The 22981-nt window shown below is 45.0% G+C and overlaps 2 protein-coding genes and 1 long non-coding RNA gene across 3 annotated transcripts; 1 reads left to right on the top strand and 2 right to left on the bottom strand.

Annotated features, from left to right (window-relative positions):
• Positions 1-4599: 4599 nt before the first annotated feature.
• On the bottom strand, positions 4600-8447 carry LOC127326104 (probable sodium/metabolite cotransporter BASS1, chloroplastic). The gene is made up of 8 exons (XM_051352961.2): positions 7971-8447; positions 7640-7728; positions 7192-7285; positions 7084-7117; positions 6667-6721; positions 6516-6599; positions 6158-6445; positions 4600-4993 (listed from the first exon to the last, which is right to left on the bottom strand). The coding sequence occupies exons 1-8, from the start codon at positions 8347-8349 to the stop codon at positions 4841-4843; spliced, it is 1176 nt and encodes a 391-aa protein (XP_051208921.1). The 5' UTR covers positions 8350-8447; the 3' UTR covers positions 4600-4840.
• Positions 8448-8829: 382 nt separating this feature from the next.
• On the top strand, positions 8830-13482 carry LOC127326122 (uncharacterized). Its single transcript, XR_007867625.1, has 2 exons — positions 8830-9488; positions 10625-13482. It is a non-coding gene; the product is annotated as an uncharacterized lncRNA (long non-coding RNA).
• An 8238-nt stretch (positions 13483-21720) lies between these two features.
• Positions 21721-22753, bottom strand: LOC127326174 (auxin-repressed 12.5 kDa protein). The gene is made up of 3 exons (XM_051353038.1): positions 22543-22753; positions 22160-22355; positions 21721-22069 (listed from the first exon to the last, which is right to left on the bottom strand). The coding sequence occupies exons 1-3, from the start codon at positions 22646-22648 to the stop codon at positions 22027-22029; spliced, it is 345 nt and encodes a 114-aa protein (XP_051208998.1). The 5' UTR covers positions 22649-22753; the 3' UTR covers positions 21721-22026.
• Positions 22754-22981: the final 228 nt, after the last annotated feature.

Below are 22981 nucleotides of genomic sequence, written 5' to 3'. Positions count from 1 at the left end.
GTCCTAGGACCCCGCACCCCGCCCTCCGCCGCCAACCCTAACCCTCCCGCACCCCGCCCTCCGCCGCCGCTGCCAACCCCCTCCGCCCCCAACCCTAACCCTCCCGCACCCCGCCCTCCGCCGCCGCCGCCGGTAGCGCCGCCGGGGGCAAAGTCCCTCGGGGCGTGGCGGCGGCGGGGGCTCTTCCTCGTCGCCGCGTGCAGATCGGCGGCCGGATCCCCACCTCCTCGATGCTTGGCGGAGCAGACGCGCGTGGGATGGGCGACGGTGGCGGCGGCCCTCCTCCCGTCGGCTGTCCCCTGGCGGACCGGTCGGCGCGGGTGGGATTGGCGGCGCTGCGGTCTCCCTCTTCTCGTCAGCTTCCCGCAGCACTCCGGCAGGGGTTGGTGGTGGGCGGCGGCCAGACCCTCGGTCTGCGCCATGCCATCCACCCCCGCCTCTCGTTGGTGCGTGGAGGTGATCTCGGGCATCTTCCGCGACACGAGGGCGCCCGGGGCAGCAGCCTTGGGTTTGACGGAGGAGGTGGCCTCTTCTTCGCCGGAGAGGGTCGCCTGCGGTTGGTGGTGGTGGATTTTTGATCTATCATCGCCAGCCGGCGGTGAGATGGAGGTGCATGGAAGCCGGCGATGGTGTCGCCGGTGGAGGGTTGGGTTGGCCAGCCCGGGATGGTCGCCGACGTGGGGGTCCGGCCTGAATAAAGGCGGCGGTCGTAGGGCCTCTCTTGCGTGAAGAGGAGGACCTACCGGAGGCCTGGACTCGTGATCTGGCCGGAGGGTTGAGTTCCGGAAGGCTCCGCCGGCGAATGTAACAGTGCTTTGCCTGGAGTTTGCTGGATCAGAGGTATTCGGTCGTGCGCACCCATGCGTTTATTCCGACCGTTTGGTTCTGGAGGGAGCGGCGCGAAGCTCTTTTTCTGTGTTGACATCAAGTGACTATGGATCCATGATGAAAGTCGGAAGAAGAGAATTTCATGAAGGCCGGAGGGGAGGACTAGCTAAGGGAGGTTCAAGTCTCCGCGCTGTTGAGGGGCTTGCTTGGTGTCCGGGCTTCACAGCAGCGGTATGAAAGTGGGGGCGTCAACACATGTGAAGCGCAGAGTCCTACCTTTCAGGGTGAAAATCCAAGGTCTGGCCTTAACTGGTTGTGCCTGGCAGTGACCTTGGTGGAGGCATTGTTTTGAGAGTGGGGACTATCTTCAGGGTGAAAACCTAAGATCTTTGATCGGGCGACGACGGTGTTGGAACACTGTTCCCTTCTTGGAGGCGTCGTTTTTTTGGAGAGTCTGCAATTCAGATGTTGTCATGGTGGTGAATGTATTGCTGTTGTTAGGTCCATGATACTATAGCGGGACTTTTGTTTCTTAGTTTTCTTTTCGTTTTTTTGGCTGTGTGCATCCGTAGTGCCATTAGGGTGGTGCGTTGTTGCAGAGGGTGGGTGTAATTGGTATCTCTCGATATTAATATATTCTCTTTATCGAAAAAATAAGGAGTGCCTTGATACAACTCATAGATTTGTATCTAAGGCTGGTGCCAACGCGGGCTGGAGGAGGGGCGGTACCGCCCGCGTCGGGGCGAGAGGGAGGCGAGAGGCGGGCGAGACGACAGCGCGGGGCGGTGGATCCACCGCCCGGCGGTAGCGCCCGCTACCGCCCGGCTGCCGCCCGCGCTGGGGGCGAGAGGGGGGCGAGAGCGAGGCAGCAGCGTTGGCAGGACGGGGCGAGAGCGCGGGCGAGAGGGAGGGGGTAACGGCTAGCTGACGTGGCGCGATCTGATTCGTCCACGTCAGCTAGCCGTTGGGGTAGCCGTTGCTGGCTCAAAAAATTCAAAAAAAGCCAGAAAACCCCCAAATTTCATCCCCACCCCCTATAGATACCCCCATATGGTTTCACTCACTCCACACCCATTTCATCTCATTCATCTCCTTCACTCTCTCAAATCTTCTCCACCATGTCTGGTTGGACTCCAGATATGACCTCGTTCACGGATCTCTTGCAGCCCGACGGGTCACCAGTACACCTAGATGATGTCTCTCCGACACATCGTCGCTCCAATGTCGGTTCTTCGCCGCTTCCCCGAGTTTTATACTCCTCCGGCACACCACCTCCGGGGCCATATGGGCCATACGCTCCACCTCCGGTGCCATATGGGCCATACGCTCCGCCTCCGTATCCATACCCCCACCACCTCCACATGCTCCACCTACAGGTAGCGGGAGTGGGACTGTACCTCCTTACCCACCACCTTCGTACGGTTCATACGCTCCACCTCCGTATCCATACGCGCCATATGGTCCGTACCCCCCACCACCTCCTGAAGCCAGTGCTCCAAGCTTCGAGTCCGATGCCGCGGAAACAATCCTACCAACGCGTCCAAAGAGGCTTGACTGGACAACTGCGGACGAGGAAAAACTGGTACTTTACTTACCCATCACATATTTATTTCGGGGTTGGTTCTTGCTTGGATTTTTCACTAACAATATCTATTTCGGGGTAGGTTAATGCTTGGCTTTTTCACTCCAAGGACTCTGTCACCGGTAATTGCAAGACCGGCACTAGTTTTTGGGGTCAGATAGCTGCAACCTTCAACTCTACCTCGGATCCTGCCCGTCATCGGACCTCCAAGCAACTGAAGGATCATTGGAACGCCTACAACAAGGAGGTGTCCCTGTTCAATGCATACCACATCCAAGAAGAAGCGTTACGTCAGAGTGGAGCAGACGATGCAATGGTCATGAAGGCGGCAATGGAGAGGTACGTGAATGACAAAAGAGTGACTCGGTAGTTCAGACGACACCACTGGTGGCAAGCTGTTCGCAATGAAGCGAAGTGGAAAGGACAACATGGTATGGTCCTGGTAGTGGAACCAATTCCACTGCCAAGAGAAGCCGTCTGGGAGTTTCTGGTGAGTATAGCTCTAGCGACGCGACGACGGAGGAGGAGCGTCCAACGGGCCGCGATAGGGCCAAGACCGCGGCACGTAAGGATAGGAGGAAGGGGAAGGAATCCTCATCAAGCAGTGAGGTCGCAAGTAAATCCTTCGCGATGAAGAACATGTGGAATGGTTTAGTGAAGGCTAAGCTACTGAAGCAATGGAACAAAATGAAAGACCGATCAACTGCCGACATGAACGAAGCAGAAAAGCGCAAACATGCGAAGGCCATCCAGATGGTGGAAAAAGAGCTTGGTCTGGAAGATGATGATGACGATGAGGAGGAGGAGGAAGAGGATTAGAATTTATTTTTTATTTATTATGTAACTTTTAAAATTTATTATGCAATTTTATTAATTATTATGTAATCGGTAACATTTCGAGTTGAATAAAATATTTTTCTTGCATTATTTTGAATGTCTAAAAAAAATCGAGTGAAATAACTTAATCTAAAAAAGAAATGGTGATGTGGAGGAGAGAGAAGTGAGAGCTGACACTATAGCCCGTGCACTGGCACCGTGGGGTGAGAGTGGAGTGAGAGTGAAGGTAAAAGCTGACATGGCGGGTGAGAGTGGGGTGATGCATTGACACCAGCCTAAGGCCATGTACTATGTAGCGCCGAACCATCAAAAAAGTGTGTCAGACTAAGAATCGCTGCCAAGTTGCTACTCTGTATAGAACCGCATCAAACTGTGCAAATGGGATCCAACAGAAATAGAAGAAGGTATATTTAACTTGCTGCATGCCCCGTGTGAACGAGCTGTTCTGTTAAAGCTGGGCAGGCTCAAGATAAGCTGTGCAAAAACAATTCTATTCTATTGCTATGAGTCGAACCAAGTTCTTGGTCCGCTTTTTCTGTCAAAGCGGGTGATGCGATGGTCTGCTATGTGTAGAACCGAACCAAAAGCCTCTATGGTTCACTTTGGAGCAACATAGTGGATGGTCTAAGAGAGGAGGGGGTTTCCCTAATCCCAAAGGAATGATGGAGGCATAAGCCAAGTTCTAACTCAAGTTATCTTTTACCTAATGAAGGGAAAGATGAGTGCCTATATATAGGAAGCCACTAAAGGAGGGGTAGTTTAGACATACATAGAGATACATGAGACTTGGCCCGAATTGGCTTGGACGCATAGGGGGGCAGACTGTCCGGCCTTAGTGGGGCGGATAATCCGGCCTAGCAATCGTGCTTCATGCGCCGTCTCTTCTTGGTGACCTCGGGCGTCCTTCTTCTTTCTCCTCTTCTATGCTTCCATGACGTCAGAGTTGAGCGTAGTTCTTAACGACGACCATGATGCGGATAAGACCGAAACTCGGGCTGCATCAGGTGAGATGACCCTACGAGTCAAGGGGCAGGCTGGCCTTCTGCATCCCAACACCGTCGCCTCTGCCTGACCCCGACGATCTAGCTGACATGCTGGGATTCTAGGCCCCCATCCATGACTCAAAAGCCACGCCGCAACAGGTGCCGTATTGCCATCCCACCAACCTCACGGCATGACACGACGAGGCTCACGATTGCGTAGCAGTGGTCAGCGGTGGAGGCTGGCTTCATCTTTCGTTCAAAGTTAATATGGGAGGGCACCGCCGAGGGCAGCTAGCTGCTAGCCCCCAAAACTTGCCATACACATTTTCGGGGGAACCCGCCTACCCGGGGAGATGCTCTGAGCCGATGAAGAATTTAAAAAAGGATTCCGGTGCATTGTCTACCTAGAATAGAAGCTAATGTGCCCAAATTATGTGCATTGTCCTAAGCACAACTAGTTCGAGCTACAAATTTTCCCTCAGAAAAAAGTTTGAGCTAGGAATTCAGAATAACATAAGTTTGCAACAAAAGCTCTAGTATCTGTCTGGTCCAAGATCGAGCGTTTCATAGCCACTGATGCACCCAAAAACATAGTCAATGTCCTAACCCATTATTCTCCCTTGTCATTTGGGGGCATGGACCTCCAGATCCCAGCTACAATGCTACCATAAACCGAGTGGCAGACGCTTGAAACAGCGCATGGAACTGCTGTCAGAGGATTGCCAAAATGCTTGCCCGCAAGAACTACACCCAGTACCGAATTCTGCATGAACAAGAAATTAGTGCAATATACAAAATGAAACATCATCGAAAATAATTAATACACATAATGAAACTTTGGTGTGCAACGGGAGAAAGAGTATATCATCAATTATGCTTGCTTGCATTGGTAAATGGACGGGCATAAAATATTCTTATGGTTCGCCAGCAAAGGATGCAAAACTTTGATGCTACTATGCGCTTCTTTCAAGCAGGAGCTGCTTTTCGTTATATGAGATTAGATATGGTACATGATACATAATTTTCGTATTAGAGATTGATTATAAGATAAATGGAGGATTGACAAAATTGCTATAACTGTTTTGAAATTTTCAGGTTGCAGGGTTATTCAGAATGTAGATCTCGGACCTGCCAGTGTAAACGACAACATGCAAAATTTAAACATGTTTCTATCTAGATTATGAATCCACGACTTGTCTTTAAAAGCCAATTTATATTCTTTTGATACCCTACTAATGCATTAATTGTTGTAAAAATAATTAGATTTAGTTTAGAATTATCAAAAATGTTTATACTCACACTAGAAAAACACTTCTGCATTAGTATAATCACATATGTCGAATAATAGACACCACTTTTGCTTTCCTATTGTACTGTTATGTGGCGTGGTGGGATAATGTCCATAAGACTGGTATGAGGCCTGGAAAACAGTAGGCAGACCATAAATGTAGCCACACCTCAAGGGCAGCAAGCAAGGAAGACTAGGAATTAGATTGACTTCTTGCTTGATTGCTGCCGCTTCCTCTAGGCTGAGGTGGCTAAATTACTGATGTTACAGCTAAGTCCCTCAAAACCATATATGAAACCAGCCTTGGGACTTAATTTGAGTGGTTTAGGTTGTTGAGGATGCAAATTGGATTGTTTTGGAGTTACTCGGGAAATTAAACTAAGGCAATGGTCAAGACCAAAAGTAGACTTTTGATTGTGTGTGTGAGGGGGCCAACACATTTGAAAGCTCGTGTAATGAGAAAGCCAAAACAAGAATTCGTTAGTTTTTTTTTTTAGAGAAATACAATATGAACATTCTCCTGTTTGCAAATTCATGTATGAACATCTTGTACATTGCACACATAATTTGAGCACATTAGCTTCTATTCTAGGTAGACAATCTATAGTAAAATCTGTTTAAACACCCAACAGAAATTACCTGCATGCCAACCTCAATCGATATTGTTCGTGACGAAGCGATATCAATGCCAAGCATTCTTGAAAGAACAAAGCCAAAGAAGAAGCCAGATGCATGCAAGCAACAAACAGATAGTACCACTTGTAGACCAGATGCTAGGATGGATGAAGCATTTTGTGCGATCGCATTGCCACAAAGAACAGCCACTGTTGCTACAGCAATGAATGGCATCAAGGGAGAAACCAACTCAACCAAAGGATTGAAGTACTGATTAAGTAGAGCACCCAAAAGAACAGGCGCTAGGACAACCTGCATTCAGATATATATCAACCTTAGCCAGAACCAAGGGATTTAAAGGTTTTACAGAAACTGGCAGCACCTGAGATGTCGACACAAATAGTCCCATCGGATCTACTGCGACATATTGCCCAGCCAGTTTGGATGCCAAAAGAGGAGTCATGAACTGCATTACGGGAAAAAGGTTATTCAGCTCTGCTGGATTGTAGCAATTGGTGTATGTGGATCATTACCGCTGCAGCAAAAGTGCTTGTTGCTGTCATCAGCACCGAAAGGGCTACATTTGCCCTGCAACACAAGGATACAAATTGTTGTGCATTTTGATGCTAATAAAAAAGATATATAAAGCTATGTTCTCTTTCATTTTATACATATGGGTAGCAATTCATCTATGTCAGATCCACTTTCACAATATGCATTCCACAGAAGAAATCGAGTATTCAGCACTATCAGTTGATGAGAAAACTATTTGTTTTGCTGCTACTTATTCAATACTCTCTTGAGACATATCACAAGAATCCAAATATATATCGTAAGTATACGAACAAGGAGAGAACGAGTTTTTTGAATAAGAGGCCTAGAGCTTTGTTCCAATATGCTCAACTATATGCAGATTGCTATATTCTCAGAAAAAAATTATATATTTTTACCTTGCTAAATAGGTAACAATGTTGCTTGCTGTGCCTGCAGAGAGTAGTTTCTTTTCAGTTCAACTAGCAGAAAATCTATAAAAAAAAAACAAGGAAATGCATGCGCACCTCCAGGGCAGCAGGAAACCAATATCAGTCCAGCCGCATAATGGGATGGCAGGTTCAATAGCTTGCTGATAAAGTATCCTGACAGTGGCATCACCTGTAGATAAATCACTCACTTTGGATTTTTGGAGAAAATAGCGTAATTCTAAAGCACAAACGCTAAAGTAACAATAATGGAGTTGTTGTTAGGTAATACACCATCCGCTCCAACATTTCAGATAAGAATTTTTTATGGTTTAATCTAAATGGGCAGCATTTCAGCTGAGTTAAAAATGAAAATCCTATTTAATATCCTGGTTGTGTGTCCGTTGCATCAAAAGATATTCCTATGTAATCTGTACCAACTGTAACAGAAAATTTAAGAACACCTTTAACATGGAAGAGTGAAAATATGGAGCTACAAGGACTGTTGCCTCATGAAATGAAACACTAACTAAGTTAGAGAACTGACCGTGTACTGAAGTACAAATCCAGCAGCTAACTCTTTGGGCATCAATAGTGCGCCTTTCAGGTCATCTAGCGTCAATGTCATCCCCATTCCTGTACAAAAAGATTACACCTATATGTCAATTAGAGAATGCAGCTAGTGTGCTAACTCTGAGTGATTTTGATGCATTGTAACTAAGCTATGCAGGCCTAACTTCCGCATGCATATCAATTCCACAATGTAAGCTAAGAACTCTACACCTAGTACAGTCTACAGAGTTTCAGTTCACTCGATGGTGACAAAACGCAGGAGGGAATGGAAAACCGGGGATGGGGCCATGGAGGGTAGTACGTACCAAGCATGGTGAATGACAAGCCGATCATCTGGGTCGTGGGGCTGACCCAGAGGAAGGTCGCCGGCCGCCACAGCGCGAGCGCGCAGGCTGACGCGACCCAAACCGGGAACCCGAGCGACAGCGCCTCTCCAATTCGCACCAGCGCGGCCCGTGCGCTGCCGCCGCTAGGTACCGTGGAAGACGCCGGATCTCCTGCCGCATGGCACCGGGTCGACGGAATGGCGCGGAGGGGACGGATCGAGGGGGCGGGGCAGATGCGGAGGTGGGCAAGGCGAAGCGAGGAAGGAGGGGTTCTGAGGGGAGTGACAAGGTGGACATGGTGGTGGGAGAGGGTTGCGGTGGTGGTCGGAACGGGGGGCAGTCGCCGGAGGAGAGGCATGGCGTCGTAGCGGAGTGAGGTGAAGTGGAGGCGGAGTGGGCTCCCGGCGAGTACTCTGACCGTCTGACCAGGACGATGCCAAAAAGGCAGAAGCAGTAAAGAGAAGTCTACCCTGAAAGGCCTGAATTTTGCTCTAGGTTCATTGCAATTCAATATAGTTGACCTAGTTGACAAGGAAAAAATCAGACTAAAAATCATATAATCATTCCTGTTTACGAAAATAACAAGGCCGAAAAACGCATAAATATGATGGGAATGGTACATTCCATCAAATATTGCTCCCAGTGGATCACCAGTTTCACTTAATTTTTGTTGCAACATTCAGCATCTTTTGGTAATTTGTTACACACTAGTCTCTATCTCTACTATCTAAAAAGGAGGAACTTGTTCTGTTTCCTCCGTCAAATGTTTCGTCCTACATATTTTTCATATGACCATTTTACCCTTCCACCGCACGTCTCCAAATCAAAACGAATCCCATCAAGCCGAAACCAAATCAAGGAATCCCATGTCAACAGACCCTAGCGCAGCTGCAGCCATCGCGATGGAGGCGGAATCCTCCGCCGCGGTGCACCTCCTCCTTGGCCCTCCCGTGATCCGCGACGCTCCCCCCTTCGGCAGACGCCGCCGCTGACGGCGCACCGGCGTCGTACTTGCCTGCACTCCACCGGTTTTCTTTCCTCCTCCACTCCACCTACAGGTTTTTTTTCCTTTCGTGAAAGGCGCTGAAACCACGCTCGGATATTTCCTCCTCCGTGACTCCGTCGCCTTTCTTCCGCCACCACCGCCGCACCCATCACCGGCCGCCGCACCCATCACCGGCCGCCGCCGCCATCGATTGGTGCTGCCACGGCGCTGATGAACTCCCCCTACTCCCCGTCTCCTCCCTCTCTTGCTATCGCCGCCGTCCAGTACTGTCGCAGCTCTACATCGTCCCCGTGCGGCTAACCCTAGCCGCCTTGATGTCGCGCCCGCCTCCAACGCGCTCCGCAGGTGGATAGCCTCCTTTCGAGGCCGGGCCATATGATCCATCGCAACCTGCTGCTCACCACGCACGACGACCTGCTCTCCGCCGCCGCCGAGGTCGCCGACGCGCTACTCGGACACGCCCGCATCCCCGCCCGCCTCGTGCCCCACAGGTTTGTGCGCTTTTCCTCAACTTCCTGATCCTTCCAGCCGTTTCCTCTCTGAACTAAATCACTGCATTTTGTAGCATTCTTTTTGCCGTGCGGTCCTGTCCCTATTTCTGGATTTCTTCGTTGTAGTTCGGTGCTGCAAGTGATTTTTGCAGAGTGCTTAGGCTAAGATCCAACCTCCGTGTTGGCAACTGAGACCCACAACGCCTGATTTGTCAGTGTTGGTGTGAGAGTTGTTCCTGTCGGTGATGATTAGAAAAGGGGAATCGGTAGCGAAGCTCACATGTACTGGGATTTTCGTTAGTGGGTCGGAGCGTGCTGGAAATTGACAGTTAGCAGTATTAACAGTTTGTTGTTCTACAAGCACTGGGGAAAAGCGCCACCTGCTATTAGGCCTAATCTCCAATTGGCTTTAATTGGATGGATTTATGTAATTTTGGGCTATTGTTAATTAAGATTGGCTAAAATGTGTTTCTTTTCTTCTCTGCAATATTTGTATAGACATGACGTCCAAGAAAAGTCGTCACAAGCAAGTTATAACAAGTGATAAAAAAGAAGCAACTTGGGATCTCAAAATTTCAGTATATTATTTTTAATAAAAACCTGCCAGTTCAGGGCGGCTAAACTTTGTTGCGGAGCGAAAACGGGTTTTCCGGAGAAAACTTCACCATTGATTGATACAATGTGTTTTTTGTTGTATCGTTGTTTCTAACTCAATGCCTAATTACATTCTTTTTAAATGTTGATTGGTGCAGATTCAGCATTACCAGCTCGATTCTTGACCTTACCTGGAAGTTGATATTTCTTTTTAGATGGCAATGTATTTACTTTAGAAAATGAACTTCGTCCAACATAAATTGCGTCGGTACTTTGTTACTTCCCATTTTATTTGCTTCTACCTAAACTGGAGTATCTCTCAAAACTTAGATCGTAGACAAGAGCCATAATATATGTACCTTCACCACCGAGGAGAGTTCTGTCTTTTCTTTCCGTCGTCATGAGGAACAAGTAAACCTTCAGATTTGGATACCTTTGCTTTTCGGTGACTCCAATGAAATACTCAATTCTACTTAACACACTTATATTCATCACATTTATTTTGGTTTACATATCTCAACATGTTATTCTTGATCTACCAGGGCTTGCATTCTGCACGGACTATACAGTGTTGGAACTTTATGAGGATGACATATCTTATCATGCGCATGGTCTAGACTTTATGGCCTGAGATCAGGTATCTATACTATTAACATTGTCATTTATGAAATACAGGTAAATCAAGTAAGTTTGTATTATTATATATATGTGCGAACCAATAGTATTCTCCCTATTCATTTTTTTATTTTTTTTATTTTCATGGAAATTGATGTACATCAAGCACGTTATTGGATAGAATATATAACCATGAAGGGCATATGGTTTTCCCTTTTATGACTTTACATTTGTACTTATAACTAACTGAAGTAGAGTTCGTATTTATAGGAACAATTCAGGTATATGCAGATGTCTTAGTAACATAAGTTGTGCTGCCAAATTAGCAGAGTGCTTACCAGAACTAACCTCGACTATTAGTGGCTTGTAGTGCCACTGTCACACCGTCCTTATCTCTCCTTCAGTCGTTGCAGCCAGCAGGACACTGTCGCCGCAGTCAGCAGTACCATGCCATCGAACCGTTGGTCGACTCGGGCCCGTCTTCTACTGGCCTCTTGTTTGGCAAGTTCAAATATAGATAAATAACCCCTTCTTTTGTTAACTGGGTTGGCTTTACAAGTCAAGATTTAACTAAAATATTTTCTCTCACAAGAGCAAGGAAAATAAATTAACAATGACTTTGTTATCTAAACATGTAGAATAATGATCTGTCTTTGAGTGTATTCACTTATCTATAAATAGGTTTCATGTTTCATTTTTCAGACACAACACAAGCTACTCCAGTTTATGGGTATGTACACCATTTAGCTTACACATGAAACGTTCCACCATGTCTTGGTTGCACATTAATTTTACTAGATTTGACTTTACATATTTCTTTCTGGGATAATTTTGACTCTACATATGATATGTTTGCTGATAATTCATTCTTGACGGTGGAAACAAAATTAAGTTTTAACCATCCAAGTGTTATTTTTCAGTTTTGCATGTTTTGGGACTGCAGATTAGCAGAAAATATATATAGGTAGTTTGTTTATTTCAGGTTTTCAGATTCAATATTTTGGTAAATATTATGTTTATGGTTATGGAAAGCCATCGTTTTCAAAGGAAGAAGTTAAATAGTGCAGAACATTAATTTTTGGGAAGTGAAAAAGACAAGATTCTGGTGCCCGCAGTTGGAGAGAAAGCAGCATGAATTTGGGAACCGGTCCAATCATTTTGCTCCATATTCCACTACATAAGTCTGATATGTTTGTTGGAGGAGCCATCGGTGACCCCATATTTCCAAAGGGAACTGTCTAAGATCATCATGTGGTTTCCTTGAGTTCAAAACAGAGGTAAAATGTGGATATTACGTATTGTGAGTTAAGGCAGAATTCATGTCCCCTTCTTGTGAAATTCATAACTCATGTTCTATACTTATGTTCTCTGGTTTCCATCACGGTGTAAGATTGGTTTTTTGAAAAGCATGTGATACATTATGTGCATATTTAAACTCGCTACATAGACACGTGGAATTCTTCTCACCTGTTTGATTGATATCTCCTAAAAAGCATTAATTTGGCAATTCAGGCTTCTATATATGCTGATTCGGTGTATGTATGCTTATTAGTTTTTAAGAATTGGTACAGTAAAGGGAAGCAGAGGTAGGATTGACCATAATTTTTTTCCAGTCAAGTAAGTGCCACTCCCTATATAACAGTTTAGTCTCCACACACCATCTGTCCAAATGAGTTCCAATTCTATGCACCAGTTCAAAAAGAATAGTCTATGCTCTCCATGGAAAGCAACAAGCTGTTGCTTCCATAGTATCATCTAAACGTGTGTGATGGTAAGTGAAAAAAATGCACACGAGATCAATTAATTAAGGGTTTGGTATGAGCTCCCTGATTTCCGCTGACTAACTATGAGTTTTCCTTGTGATCGTTTAGGGCCTCTGATTTGATACTAGGACATTGGTATTTCGGACGAACTGTGTCAAAATCTAACAATCAGTGAATTGACAGTGTTTTGGTTTCTCCAATCAGTGTTTGGCAATGTGAAACATTCAAATAAATGACCTAGCCTTAAGCTTTTGAGCGTTCTCAAATTCATTTGAGGAGTTTTCTTATGTTGGTAATTGGGCTATATTTAACTTCAACTTATTTAACTCCAACATGACTATTGAACTTCAAATTATTTCTACAACTTCAATATGTCATCGATCTGTACTTGACATCATTCTTGCAAAACATCTTAGAGCTGATGGCCAATCTGTTATCATAACCATATGTAAGACTAACAGTCTCACTGATTGGGTCCAGATTTAAGATAGTCATATGTGCAAATGCTTCCTTTAACAACCTTACTGCCTCGATAACGATCATAGTATCAGACTTCGCTCCTTCCACTTTAGGTTGGAAAGACGCAAACCAAGAGAGAGTGTGACTGCAGAAAAGCTTACAAAAGTGGAAGATGGGGCCGACTTTGCCAGCTGCACTGGCTCCTTGGAAGCTCTCATTTGCGACTAAGGGATGCAGGACACACCTGACTAAATCTGTAGGGGTGCCGCGGCATGGAGAAGTACGTGGAAAAAATGTGCAGAGTGGCGCCGTTTCTACAATGAGCTCATTAAGATTAGGGGAAAGATCAGGGTATTCTGCCAGTGCTGGCCTCTAAGTGGAAATGAGATCTCTCGTGGGTTCTCATCGGTGGTACTCTGTTTGACATATACCCCTAACTTCTGTTTCAAGTTCATAGTTTTGTGATATGAAATGGAGGCTAATACCGTTCCTGGGGCAACAAATATGTACTACAAATTAGTAGTCCAATTGACCTAATGGCATATATGTTCCTTTCCTGAATATATTTTAGATATGATTGTATTCTCGAAGGATGTAGATCATAATGTGTCATATTCTAATTGTTTCTTCAGGGATTGTATTTTCTGTGAGCTTGCCAGTCGTGAGGTAAGTGATGAATGGTTTCAATGTATGTATCTTTGCATATGGGCAGACCGAAACATGGAAAATTCTCCAGTTCTAAATTGCTATAACTGTTATTGCCTATTGTTTTGAACCGCCTTGGGTAGCAACCTATACATTCGGTGAGAGAAGATGATTCTTTTTTACAGAAGAGAGAAGATTTAGAACTACTTAAGTTTGCAATGCTCATGAGCCATGTTAAACTTAAATCCAAATTCTTAGTGTGAAAAAATGATTTAAATACAAACTTCATGGACTTATATTTATTTGCATTGTTTCCCGTGGCAACGCACGGGCATTCGTACTAGTTTAATACAAATCATCAATACTCCCTGTGATTCGGAATAAGTGTGAAACCCACGGTACTTGCAAAAATGATACCATGGGTCTTTGTTGTGCAGATGAACACACAAAATTTTCTACAAAAACATTCATGTATATAATGTATATTATCCAGGTATCACTTCTGATATTTTATTTAGCACTTCCAAACTAAGATCAAACATTGAATTAGTAAATACTCCACATGTCCACAAATAAGTGTACCTCTATCTAGCTTTTGTCCTAAGTCAGTTTTTTTTCAATTTAATCAACTTTATAGCAAAACATAATAACATTTATGACACTAAATTACTCCCTAAGTTCCATATTAGTTGTCGCGAATTCGGATGCAACCTACATAAAATGTATGTAGATACATACAGATCAGCGACGACTAATATGGAACAGAGGGAGCAATATATTTAGATCTTCTTAAAATTTAGTTTCACACTTTGATGTCATAAAGTTTGTCACTCTTTTCTATAAATTTATCCAAATTTTAAATTCTCACTTATGGCCAAAGTTAGAAGTAGGCTTATTTGTACACAAAGACCACATGTGGGCCAACAACCAACTAGATGAGAAGGTAAAGTATCGATCAACCTATGCTTGCAAAGAGAAAAAAGAGTAGCAACATGAGAACCAATATCCCCAAATAGAGTAGAGACCTAGCTAGGTGGCGCCCCATGTCTCTGATGTCACCAAAGATGGGTCAATCAAAAGAGGGAAAAAAGGAAGTCGATGCGCCGACAGCGGCAGGGGGCACAAGGACGGCGTCTATCATTGGACATGTGGTTTCCAAGCTATGAAAGATCATATTGTCGTATTGTACTTTTAAAATATTTTGAGATATTTTTGTTCTAATGGACAATTTGTACATTTATTGGGCGAAGGCATGTACCATTTTCAGGTTTTCGCTTTTATGTTTTGGGATGGTTGAATTTGAACAACAAGTAAAGTATGCATGCTTCTTCTATTCTTTCGTATGAGGGCCCTCGACTGACGGCTTAGGATATACGATGTGATTGACGAGGGATGTGCCGAAGTGTGATGGCGTATCATTTAGGATGTGAGTGACTCTCGAAGGTATCAGGACCTCTCCATTATTGATGGGATGTCTTTTGTGCCCCTTCAGGCCTGCCGAAGCCATTTCACCCACTGACTGGAGACCACATTTCGGATCTAGTCTACTCTGTGGTGGGTGAGGTGTGGTGTCATCTCGGTGCGGCATCGAGGACACCCTTCAAGGTAGTGTGAGGTTGTTGGTTTGTGGCAACATCAACTTATTGTCTTCTCCTAAGCGGGAGTGACCTAACTCAGCCGTCCCTTTTGGAGTTGGTTAAATTTCTCTCACCCCATGGTGGGACTTTTGACTGGTATCTTTGTGTCCTATATGCATATGTGTGCTTGCCATGTATATAGAGGACTGTTTTATGACGTCATTTGTAATATTTGTCCTGACTCCTGATAGGAATGCTAGAAAAAGGAATGTTCCTAAGAAGTGTAGATGATATGGTGCATTTCAAATTGTAGGGGGGGGGGGGGGGAGGGGGGTAAGAAGGATATGTCTACCTGCCTCACTGACACCATGAAGTGCAGATGAACTTTTCATGTGTTCATAACTTGAAAGTTGGTTTCCTTTCTGAACTGGATACCTTCTGTAACTGTGTGGATGTACCCTACGTTGTTAGTGGACACTTTACTATCTTGAGGCACGTGTTAGAAAAGAATAAAAGCACAATTTTACCTCACTCTTCTGAGGTGTTTAATAATGTAATTCATTATTTGGCTCTGAGGGAGATATACATGAAAGGATGAATTTATATTTGCTCAAATAAACAGAGAAATCCAACCTTGGAGAAATTAGATAGAGTGTTGATGTCAATGGATTGGGAGGATTTGTTTCCCATGGTCACTATTAAAATATACTGAAAGACCAATCTGATCATCATTTTTAATTCTTAATTTTGGTGATGTTCCTGTGATTAAAAAAAGTAGAGAATTCAAATTTAACCTATCTTGGTTAAAAAACCTAGAATTCCTGCTTATAATTAAGGAAATATGGGAGAAACCTATGATATGAACAATGTGGATCATATTGATATTTTTAATTAATACCAAGTTCAAGATATTTAAGAAACACTTTAAAGGGTGGGGCCCTAACCTATTTGGTAATAATTGAAAAATGGAAGTTGAAGATTAAAAAAATAGTTGCTTACTCTGGAAATCCTCAAAGAAAATGGTGAGCTATCTCATGATGAACAAAGTTATAGATCCAAGAATCAAGTGCAACCTTATAACATATATGCTGAGGAAGAAAATTATTGGTATCAAATGGCTCATGCTAGATGGTTGTTGGAAGGGAATCAAAATACAACCTATTTCCATATAATAGCCAACGGAAGGAAAATGAAAAAAACATTGTCCAATCATTAGAAGATAATGGGGTGATTGTTGAATGAACAAAAAAAACCTTGTCCAACATGCAAGAGAGTACTATAAATGTCTATTTGGACCTGCACTTGGAAATTTATTTCAGTTGGATCATAACTTATGGAAACCCGAAGAAAACTTAAATATGCAAGATAATGCTGATCTCACTAGACATTTCAGTGAATATGAGTTAAACATGCCCTATTCTCCATGAGAGTTAACGAAGCTCCTGGTCCTAACAACATTGCAGTTGAGTTTCCAAAATTGTTGGGATGCGGTGAAAAATGATATTATGTACTTATTCTTTTGGTTTCAAAACGCCAATTTTGATGCTCAAAGGCTCGACTATGGTATTATAACCTTGTTACCAAAATCTTTCAAGGCTAATAAAATTTAGCAGTTTAGACCTATATGTTTACTGAGATGCATTTACAAGCTTATTACAAAAAAGACCTTACCTTAAGGTTTGATCCTTATGCCAATAAATTGTTTAGTATTTGACATGAGTTAATGCATCATGCTTATGTTAAAAAGCGTGTTGGCATTATTTTCAAAATTGATTTTGAGAAGTTTCATGATAAGGTAAATGGAAGAAACCCGCTGCCCACAGGAGTAGCTAAGCACCCCTTCGCTAGCCAACACGTGCCTCCACTGTCAAACTTGATCATCGCTCCCCCACACGTACTAACCACATTATGTACATGGGTTTAATTAGCAGTCTCGTTTGAATTTAAATGACGAGACCCACGACGGGCTAGGAGCTACCGATACATACAGTCAATTCAGCTCAATTATAGAGCCACTCTATTAATTCAGCCACCCTGTTCAGCCTGAACTTATCTGAAACAAGAGCAGACTACATTTGGTCAAAATGCATGCACGTAAGTATCAATCTGGAGCACAGGCAATATTTTTGCTACGGTCGTCACATCAAGCACGGACCGCGAATCACGAAACCATGCAGATACATATGTACTGGAGCACAATTAAAATACTTGTATTCATCGGCTCACAACCGCAGTCCTCTTAAAATATGCAGAGAGGGTACTCACTATACGTGGCCTCGCTTCGCTACTGCAAAGACTCACGAGACATGAGGAAACAAAAAGTGCACACAGCTCTGCCACGAACGAAACGAAACAGGTCCCGCCAAAATTTAGCAAATTGCCCACTGATAATCCCCCACCTGGGACATGGGTTACCACTATACCTGGCCATGTCTCGGGCTGGGCCGGGCCGAGGAAAGCCCGACGCTCGAAATTCAGGCCCAAGCCCAGCCTGGCCCGACCAATTACCCACCAAGCCTGTTGGGTCGTCAGGCCGCGGGTCGGGCCGTAGTGAAAAATGGTATTTTTGGGCTACCCTGGTCCGGCCCGACTCGGGTGTCGGGCCAACATTTCTGGGCACAGGCTCGAGTTTTTCGGGCCGGGCTGCCCATGGCTAGGTATGGTTACCACCGAGGGCGCGAGGCATGATTAAACATCCAGACATTGAAGGGCATGTGCCGAATTTCATTAAGATAGAATAAGGGAAATACAAAGTTTGGTTCAGGCACGACTGGGATAGCCGAAAGACAATGTTAAAGCCACATGCACAAAGTAAAGCCCCCAAGCAGGGGTTTTAGCCTAAACCACTAACACAGGCACCATGCAACCTCTAAAAAGCTACAATACATCCAGCAGCTCTCCAGGCTCGTATGTCTTCGGTAATCAGCTCGAAGACCTTGCTTGCTGTGCTAAAAACTTGCTGAAAGATGCAGCCGTTGCGCTCCTTCCAAACATAGTAGTATGAATCTAGGACCGAATCGAACATCGTTACCACGTGGGTAGATATCTATGTGTGTAGCAAATCCACTCTCATAAGATAAATTGGGAGTTTTTACTTGACTATCATAGAGCAAGGGTTTTTTTCTGAACAATGGTGTTCTTGGTCTCATCAAATATTGCATAACTATATTGTTAGTGTTAAGCTGAATAATGAAGTTGATCCTAATTCCAAAGTGCTAAGGGGGTGAGACAAGGTGATCCATTCTCACCAGCCTTGTTTAACATGCATGGTTGCTGAATGTCTAACGAAAATAGTTTTACAAGCCTAGGAAAATGGTATAATTACAGGTTTTGCCCCTGGCCTAATTGATAAAGTTGTAGTTGTCCTACAATACGCCGATGATACAATTTTTTATATCCAACATGATCCTGGGCAAGTAGTAAATCTGAAAATGCTTCTATACATGGTTTAAATGATGTCAGGCTTGAAAGTAAACTACCTTAAGAGTTAAATTGTTATTATTGGTGGAGACAGTAACAATATGGCCTTTTTATGCATATATGTTCAATTGCCAAGTTGGAAAGCTTCCTATGAAATATCTTGATGTACCTGTGACTTTTTCCCATCTTAAAATTATTGACCGGGATTTCCTTGATGCCAAGCTAATTAAAAAGCTTGAAGCATGGATTTGTGACTCCGCTTCCTCTGGTGCTAGGCTAACCCTTTTGGATTCATGCTTATCTGGCACCCCTTCTTATTATATTGCTTTTTTTCGAAATGGGGGAAATATCGCCCCAGCTTCTACATCCAAAGGATGCACACGGCTTTTTTATTAGATTATTCACAACATCTTACAAGAGCAATACAAAAGATCAAACTCGAAGCCACCTCGCTAAACCTACAGAGGGATGAAGGGGGTGATAATTCACCAACTCACATCAACCAAAAACCAAATGCCTTCCCAGGCAGCCCAATAACAGATGAGAAGTACATCCAGTCAAGCAGACTCCCATCATACGCCAATGCCTATGCCATAGAAGTTGCTACCGCCGTCTTCCTCGACTCTATCTTCAAGAGAGATCATCGCATTGACCATGCCAGGCCTGTCATTGATGCCACCACGGCGCCGGACGACTCCACCATCCTGCGCGAGTTCATCACACTGCATCCGTCCCGAGACACCACTGCACCATGCCGCGGCGACTCGACGACGCCGACACAGCGAAAGCACACCGCTCCACCTCAGAACCACCGCCATCCGTTGTCTGCTCCAAAAACGATGCCCCCAACAAGGAGAATGGCGTTGCACGCCGCCATCGTCCGATCCGGGAGACCCGGGTCTAGGATTTCGCCCGGAGCAGCCCAGGCGAAGAACGCAGGCTGCAGAGACAATGCCTTCAACAAGGTAACGACGAAGCACGCCGCCATCATCCGCCATGACCGAAGTCCAGGCCGGCTTTCACCGGCAGCTGCGCCTCGCCATCGGGAGCTAGGCGACAGATCGGGAGATCCGCCACGGCTAGCCACACAACTAGCCGATCTCCTCCGGCGGAAGAGAATACCACCACCGCCATGCCTAGAGTAGAAACTCCAGGCGCCCTCGTGAAGCGGAAGGGACACAAACGAAGCCCGCACGCAGCTGCCTGCAGGAGCCCGCCCATCCCCTCCGTCCGATCCCCATGGGACCGGATCAGATTGAAAGGAGGCGTCGCTGCATCTTGCGGTCCCGGGATCCGCCGTGGCCGCCGTCCCTTCGCTGCACCAACGCCGCGGGAGAGGACAACGAGCGCCGTCGTCGCCGCAACTCGGCGCCAGGAGGATGGCCGCCGCCGCCACCACACCGACCAGGCTTTGCCTGGCGGCGCTCCCGGCAGCGGCGACGGAGAGGAGAACGCCGGGGAGGGGCTGGAGTGGACGGGCGGAGGTGGGCGCCCCAGCGGCGGCGCGGCGCCGCCGCGCGGGGGCAGGTTAGGGTTGGGGGTCGGTTAGGAGTCCTCTTATTATATTGCTATGTTTATGTTGAATAAGATCTTATTGAAAAGTTGGATATACATAGAAGAAGATTCCTTTGGACAGGAAAGAAAAAGGAAAGTTACATGGTTAAATGGAAGAGAGTTTGTAGATCAAGAAACAAAGGAGGTTTGGGTTTCAAAGACCCAAGGAAGAAAATCATTAGTCATTTGGTTAATATTTCCTTGTCTCAAGTAGTGACCTTTGCTCATGTCATACAAGAGAACTTCAATATCCCATTTAGAAGGCCAATGTCTCGATCTGGATGTTTTAAATCAATGGAGTAACATTAAAGTAGCTATTGCTCAGTTAAAGAGTTCTCATGAACCTCGTGTCATCAACTGGTCTCTTACTGCAAACATAAGATTTACCACTCTATCGGTCTATCAGATGCTGGAAAGAAATATTTCTAGGGCACATAATAAGGGAATTTGGAAATCCAAATTGCCTTTAAAAATTAAAATCATTCTTTGGCAACTTCATCAAGATGTTAACTGTGTTAACAAGAGATAACATGAGAGAGAAAGTGGTTGGGCTCTCGTAACTGTTGATACTTCTGTCAGTTAAGCTGTAATGTTTGAAACTACTCTAGTTAAGTTTGAGTATTACCAGGTTTTTGCCCGTAGGTTTTTGCCCCATAGTTGTTATTCGATGTCGAAGACTTATCAGCACGTTTGTTGTTGATGCAAGGGCGCCCTCTTTTCCATCCCCTTCTCTCTGGCTGTCGCATTCTTATTTTGAGTGATCGATTGGTTTGTTTAGTTTAGTCTTAGGGTTTTAACTATAATTTGCTCAATCAAGTGCATCTAGACATATGTAAGCTTTGTGTTTGGTTGCAAAGGTCAGGAGACTTGATCTTCTACTAGTAGGGTAAAAAGAAATAAAGCAACACGCAAGTCCCACTTCACAATCAAAGTATTAACATATAATCCCATTGGCTGCTCCCTTGAAAACGTATCCCAATTCCTGGATGCGGTCACGCGTCACGGTCGATCGCCTTATTCCCAAGGCCTACACGGTGAAGCCTGATTATGACACCGCACCTATTTATATATTCATAGAGATGCAAACGAGATTCCGTTAGAATCTTCTATAATTTCAGGATCCGTCGAAATCTCACTTCGAAATCTTTACTTCTAGTTCATTTTACTAGCCCTGTTTCAAAGAATAAAGCGCTCTTGTTTTACGTGCTTTTTATTTGACTAAAAATTACTATAAATAGATAAAAATTGTCTGTATAAAATTAGTATCATCATTTCATTAAAAAATGCTTTTCAATACGAATCCAACAATACTAATATAATTAAAAATTTCTTGCTCAATTTTTATGATCAAAGTTCGTCTTAGAATACGCGGCGGCTAATTCCTTGAAACGGAGGTAGTATGATTTCTAGTATAAATTTGTTGACTAAATTTTGAACTAAAAATCACAAAATGAGTAGATGTGAGACTTTGGAAGTACCCCGCTTGTTGATACCTTATCTATGAACGATTGGCACATAAATTTGTATATACCTCGATATTGTTCAACAAGTTTTGTTACCGCCCGCCCTTATGTTGCTCGTTTCATACATTATTACCAATGAAAAGAAAGCGGAAACTTGCTCTCAGCCTGTTATTAATTGTTTTGCGATAGGTAACTATCTATCTAAACATTGAAGAGATCACACACGCACGCACCGGCACGGGTAGTATTTACAGATGGAACGTGCACACACATACACGCATCAAAGTAGTACAGAGGAGTAGCGGAAGTAGTACTGAAGCTTAGGACAAACAAACAACACGCAGCCTCGGACTGCAACGCAGGAGCAGGAACTAGGAAGGATTAGATAACCAAAAGGAGCAGCAAACATGGCGTCAGAGAGCTCTTCTTCTCCGTCCACGGCTCTGATTTAGCGGTGGTTGCTCCTGGTCCTGGTCTCGTCGCTGTAAAGCCTGGACAGTAATAAACTTGCCAACGTCAAAACTGAACATGCCACGTGACAAGATGCTTCTTAAGATGAGGAGCTGGCTTTGCTTAATTACCAGTCATAGACGGTGGGCGAGTTGGGCTTCGGCCTGTCGAAGAGGTTGGCGCCGAGGCTCTTGGTGGCCAGGTTGCTCCCGGGGTGGAAGACGCCCCTCCATACGTTGCCACCGCGCGGCGGCGTCGCTGAGGACGGCGTCACCGGGGTGGTCGGGGTCGTCGGAATCGACTTACTTCCCTCGCCTGTAGCTAGTGCTACTCCAGGAAAGATCCATGAAAATCAGCCGTCAGTTGAACAGAACAGAGCAGAACATAACACCGTATGAATTCTTGGAAACACTACTCTTACGCTAAGTCTAGTTCTTACGCTCTTCTTATTAGTTTCAGGTTATTTCGCTGCTTCTGCAGCCTCTGCTTACATGAACTAACATATGTAAACTACCTGTGTTGATGGCCAGAGGCTGGGTGGCGGCGGCCCTGCGGAGCTTGTCGAGGCCAGTCTCCGGCCGAGGCCCGGCCACCACGTCGTCCCACAGCTTATCCAGCATCTTGTGCACACGTACTAGATCTGATCGATCCAAGAACTGTTTATGTTACTAGCTAGCTGCTACCGCCGAGAAGATCAGACACACACTGTCCGAGTAGAGTTGGCAGCTGGGAGCCTCTCTTAAATCATGCAGGGACGTCGGTGCCGTTACCTGCTGGTGGTGTTACCGTCCTAGACAGAGAGCCACCTGTACAACCTATACTAAAATACGCTGAAAAACTAATAACGTGGCGTCGCCTCTACAGATCTTAGCTCCGGTTATGATAGCTTAATTTGACCGCCTGTGCTCGGAACCAACGCCCGGCGATAAGGCTGGGTGACGAGTCCAGAGTTT

Source organism: Lolium perenne, chromosome 4 (genome assembly GCF_019359855.2).
Source record: "Lolium perenne isolate Kyuss_39 chromosome 4, Kyuss_2.0, whole genome shotgun sequence".
Classification (NCBI taxonomy): Eukaryota; Viridiplantae; Streptophyta; class Magnoliopsida; order Poales; family Poaceae; genus Lolium; species Lolium perenne.
The sequence above is the reverse complement of the archived record's forward strand: the minus strand, read 5'-3'. Positions and strand labels throughout refer to the sequence as shown.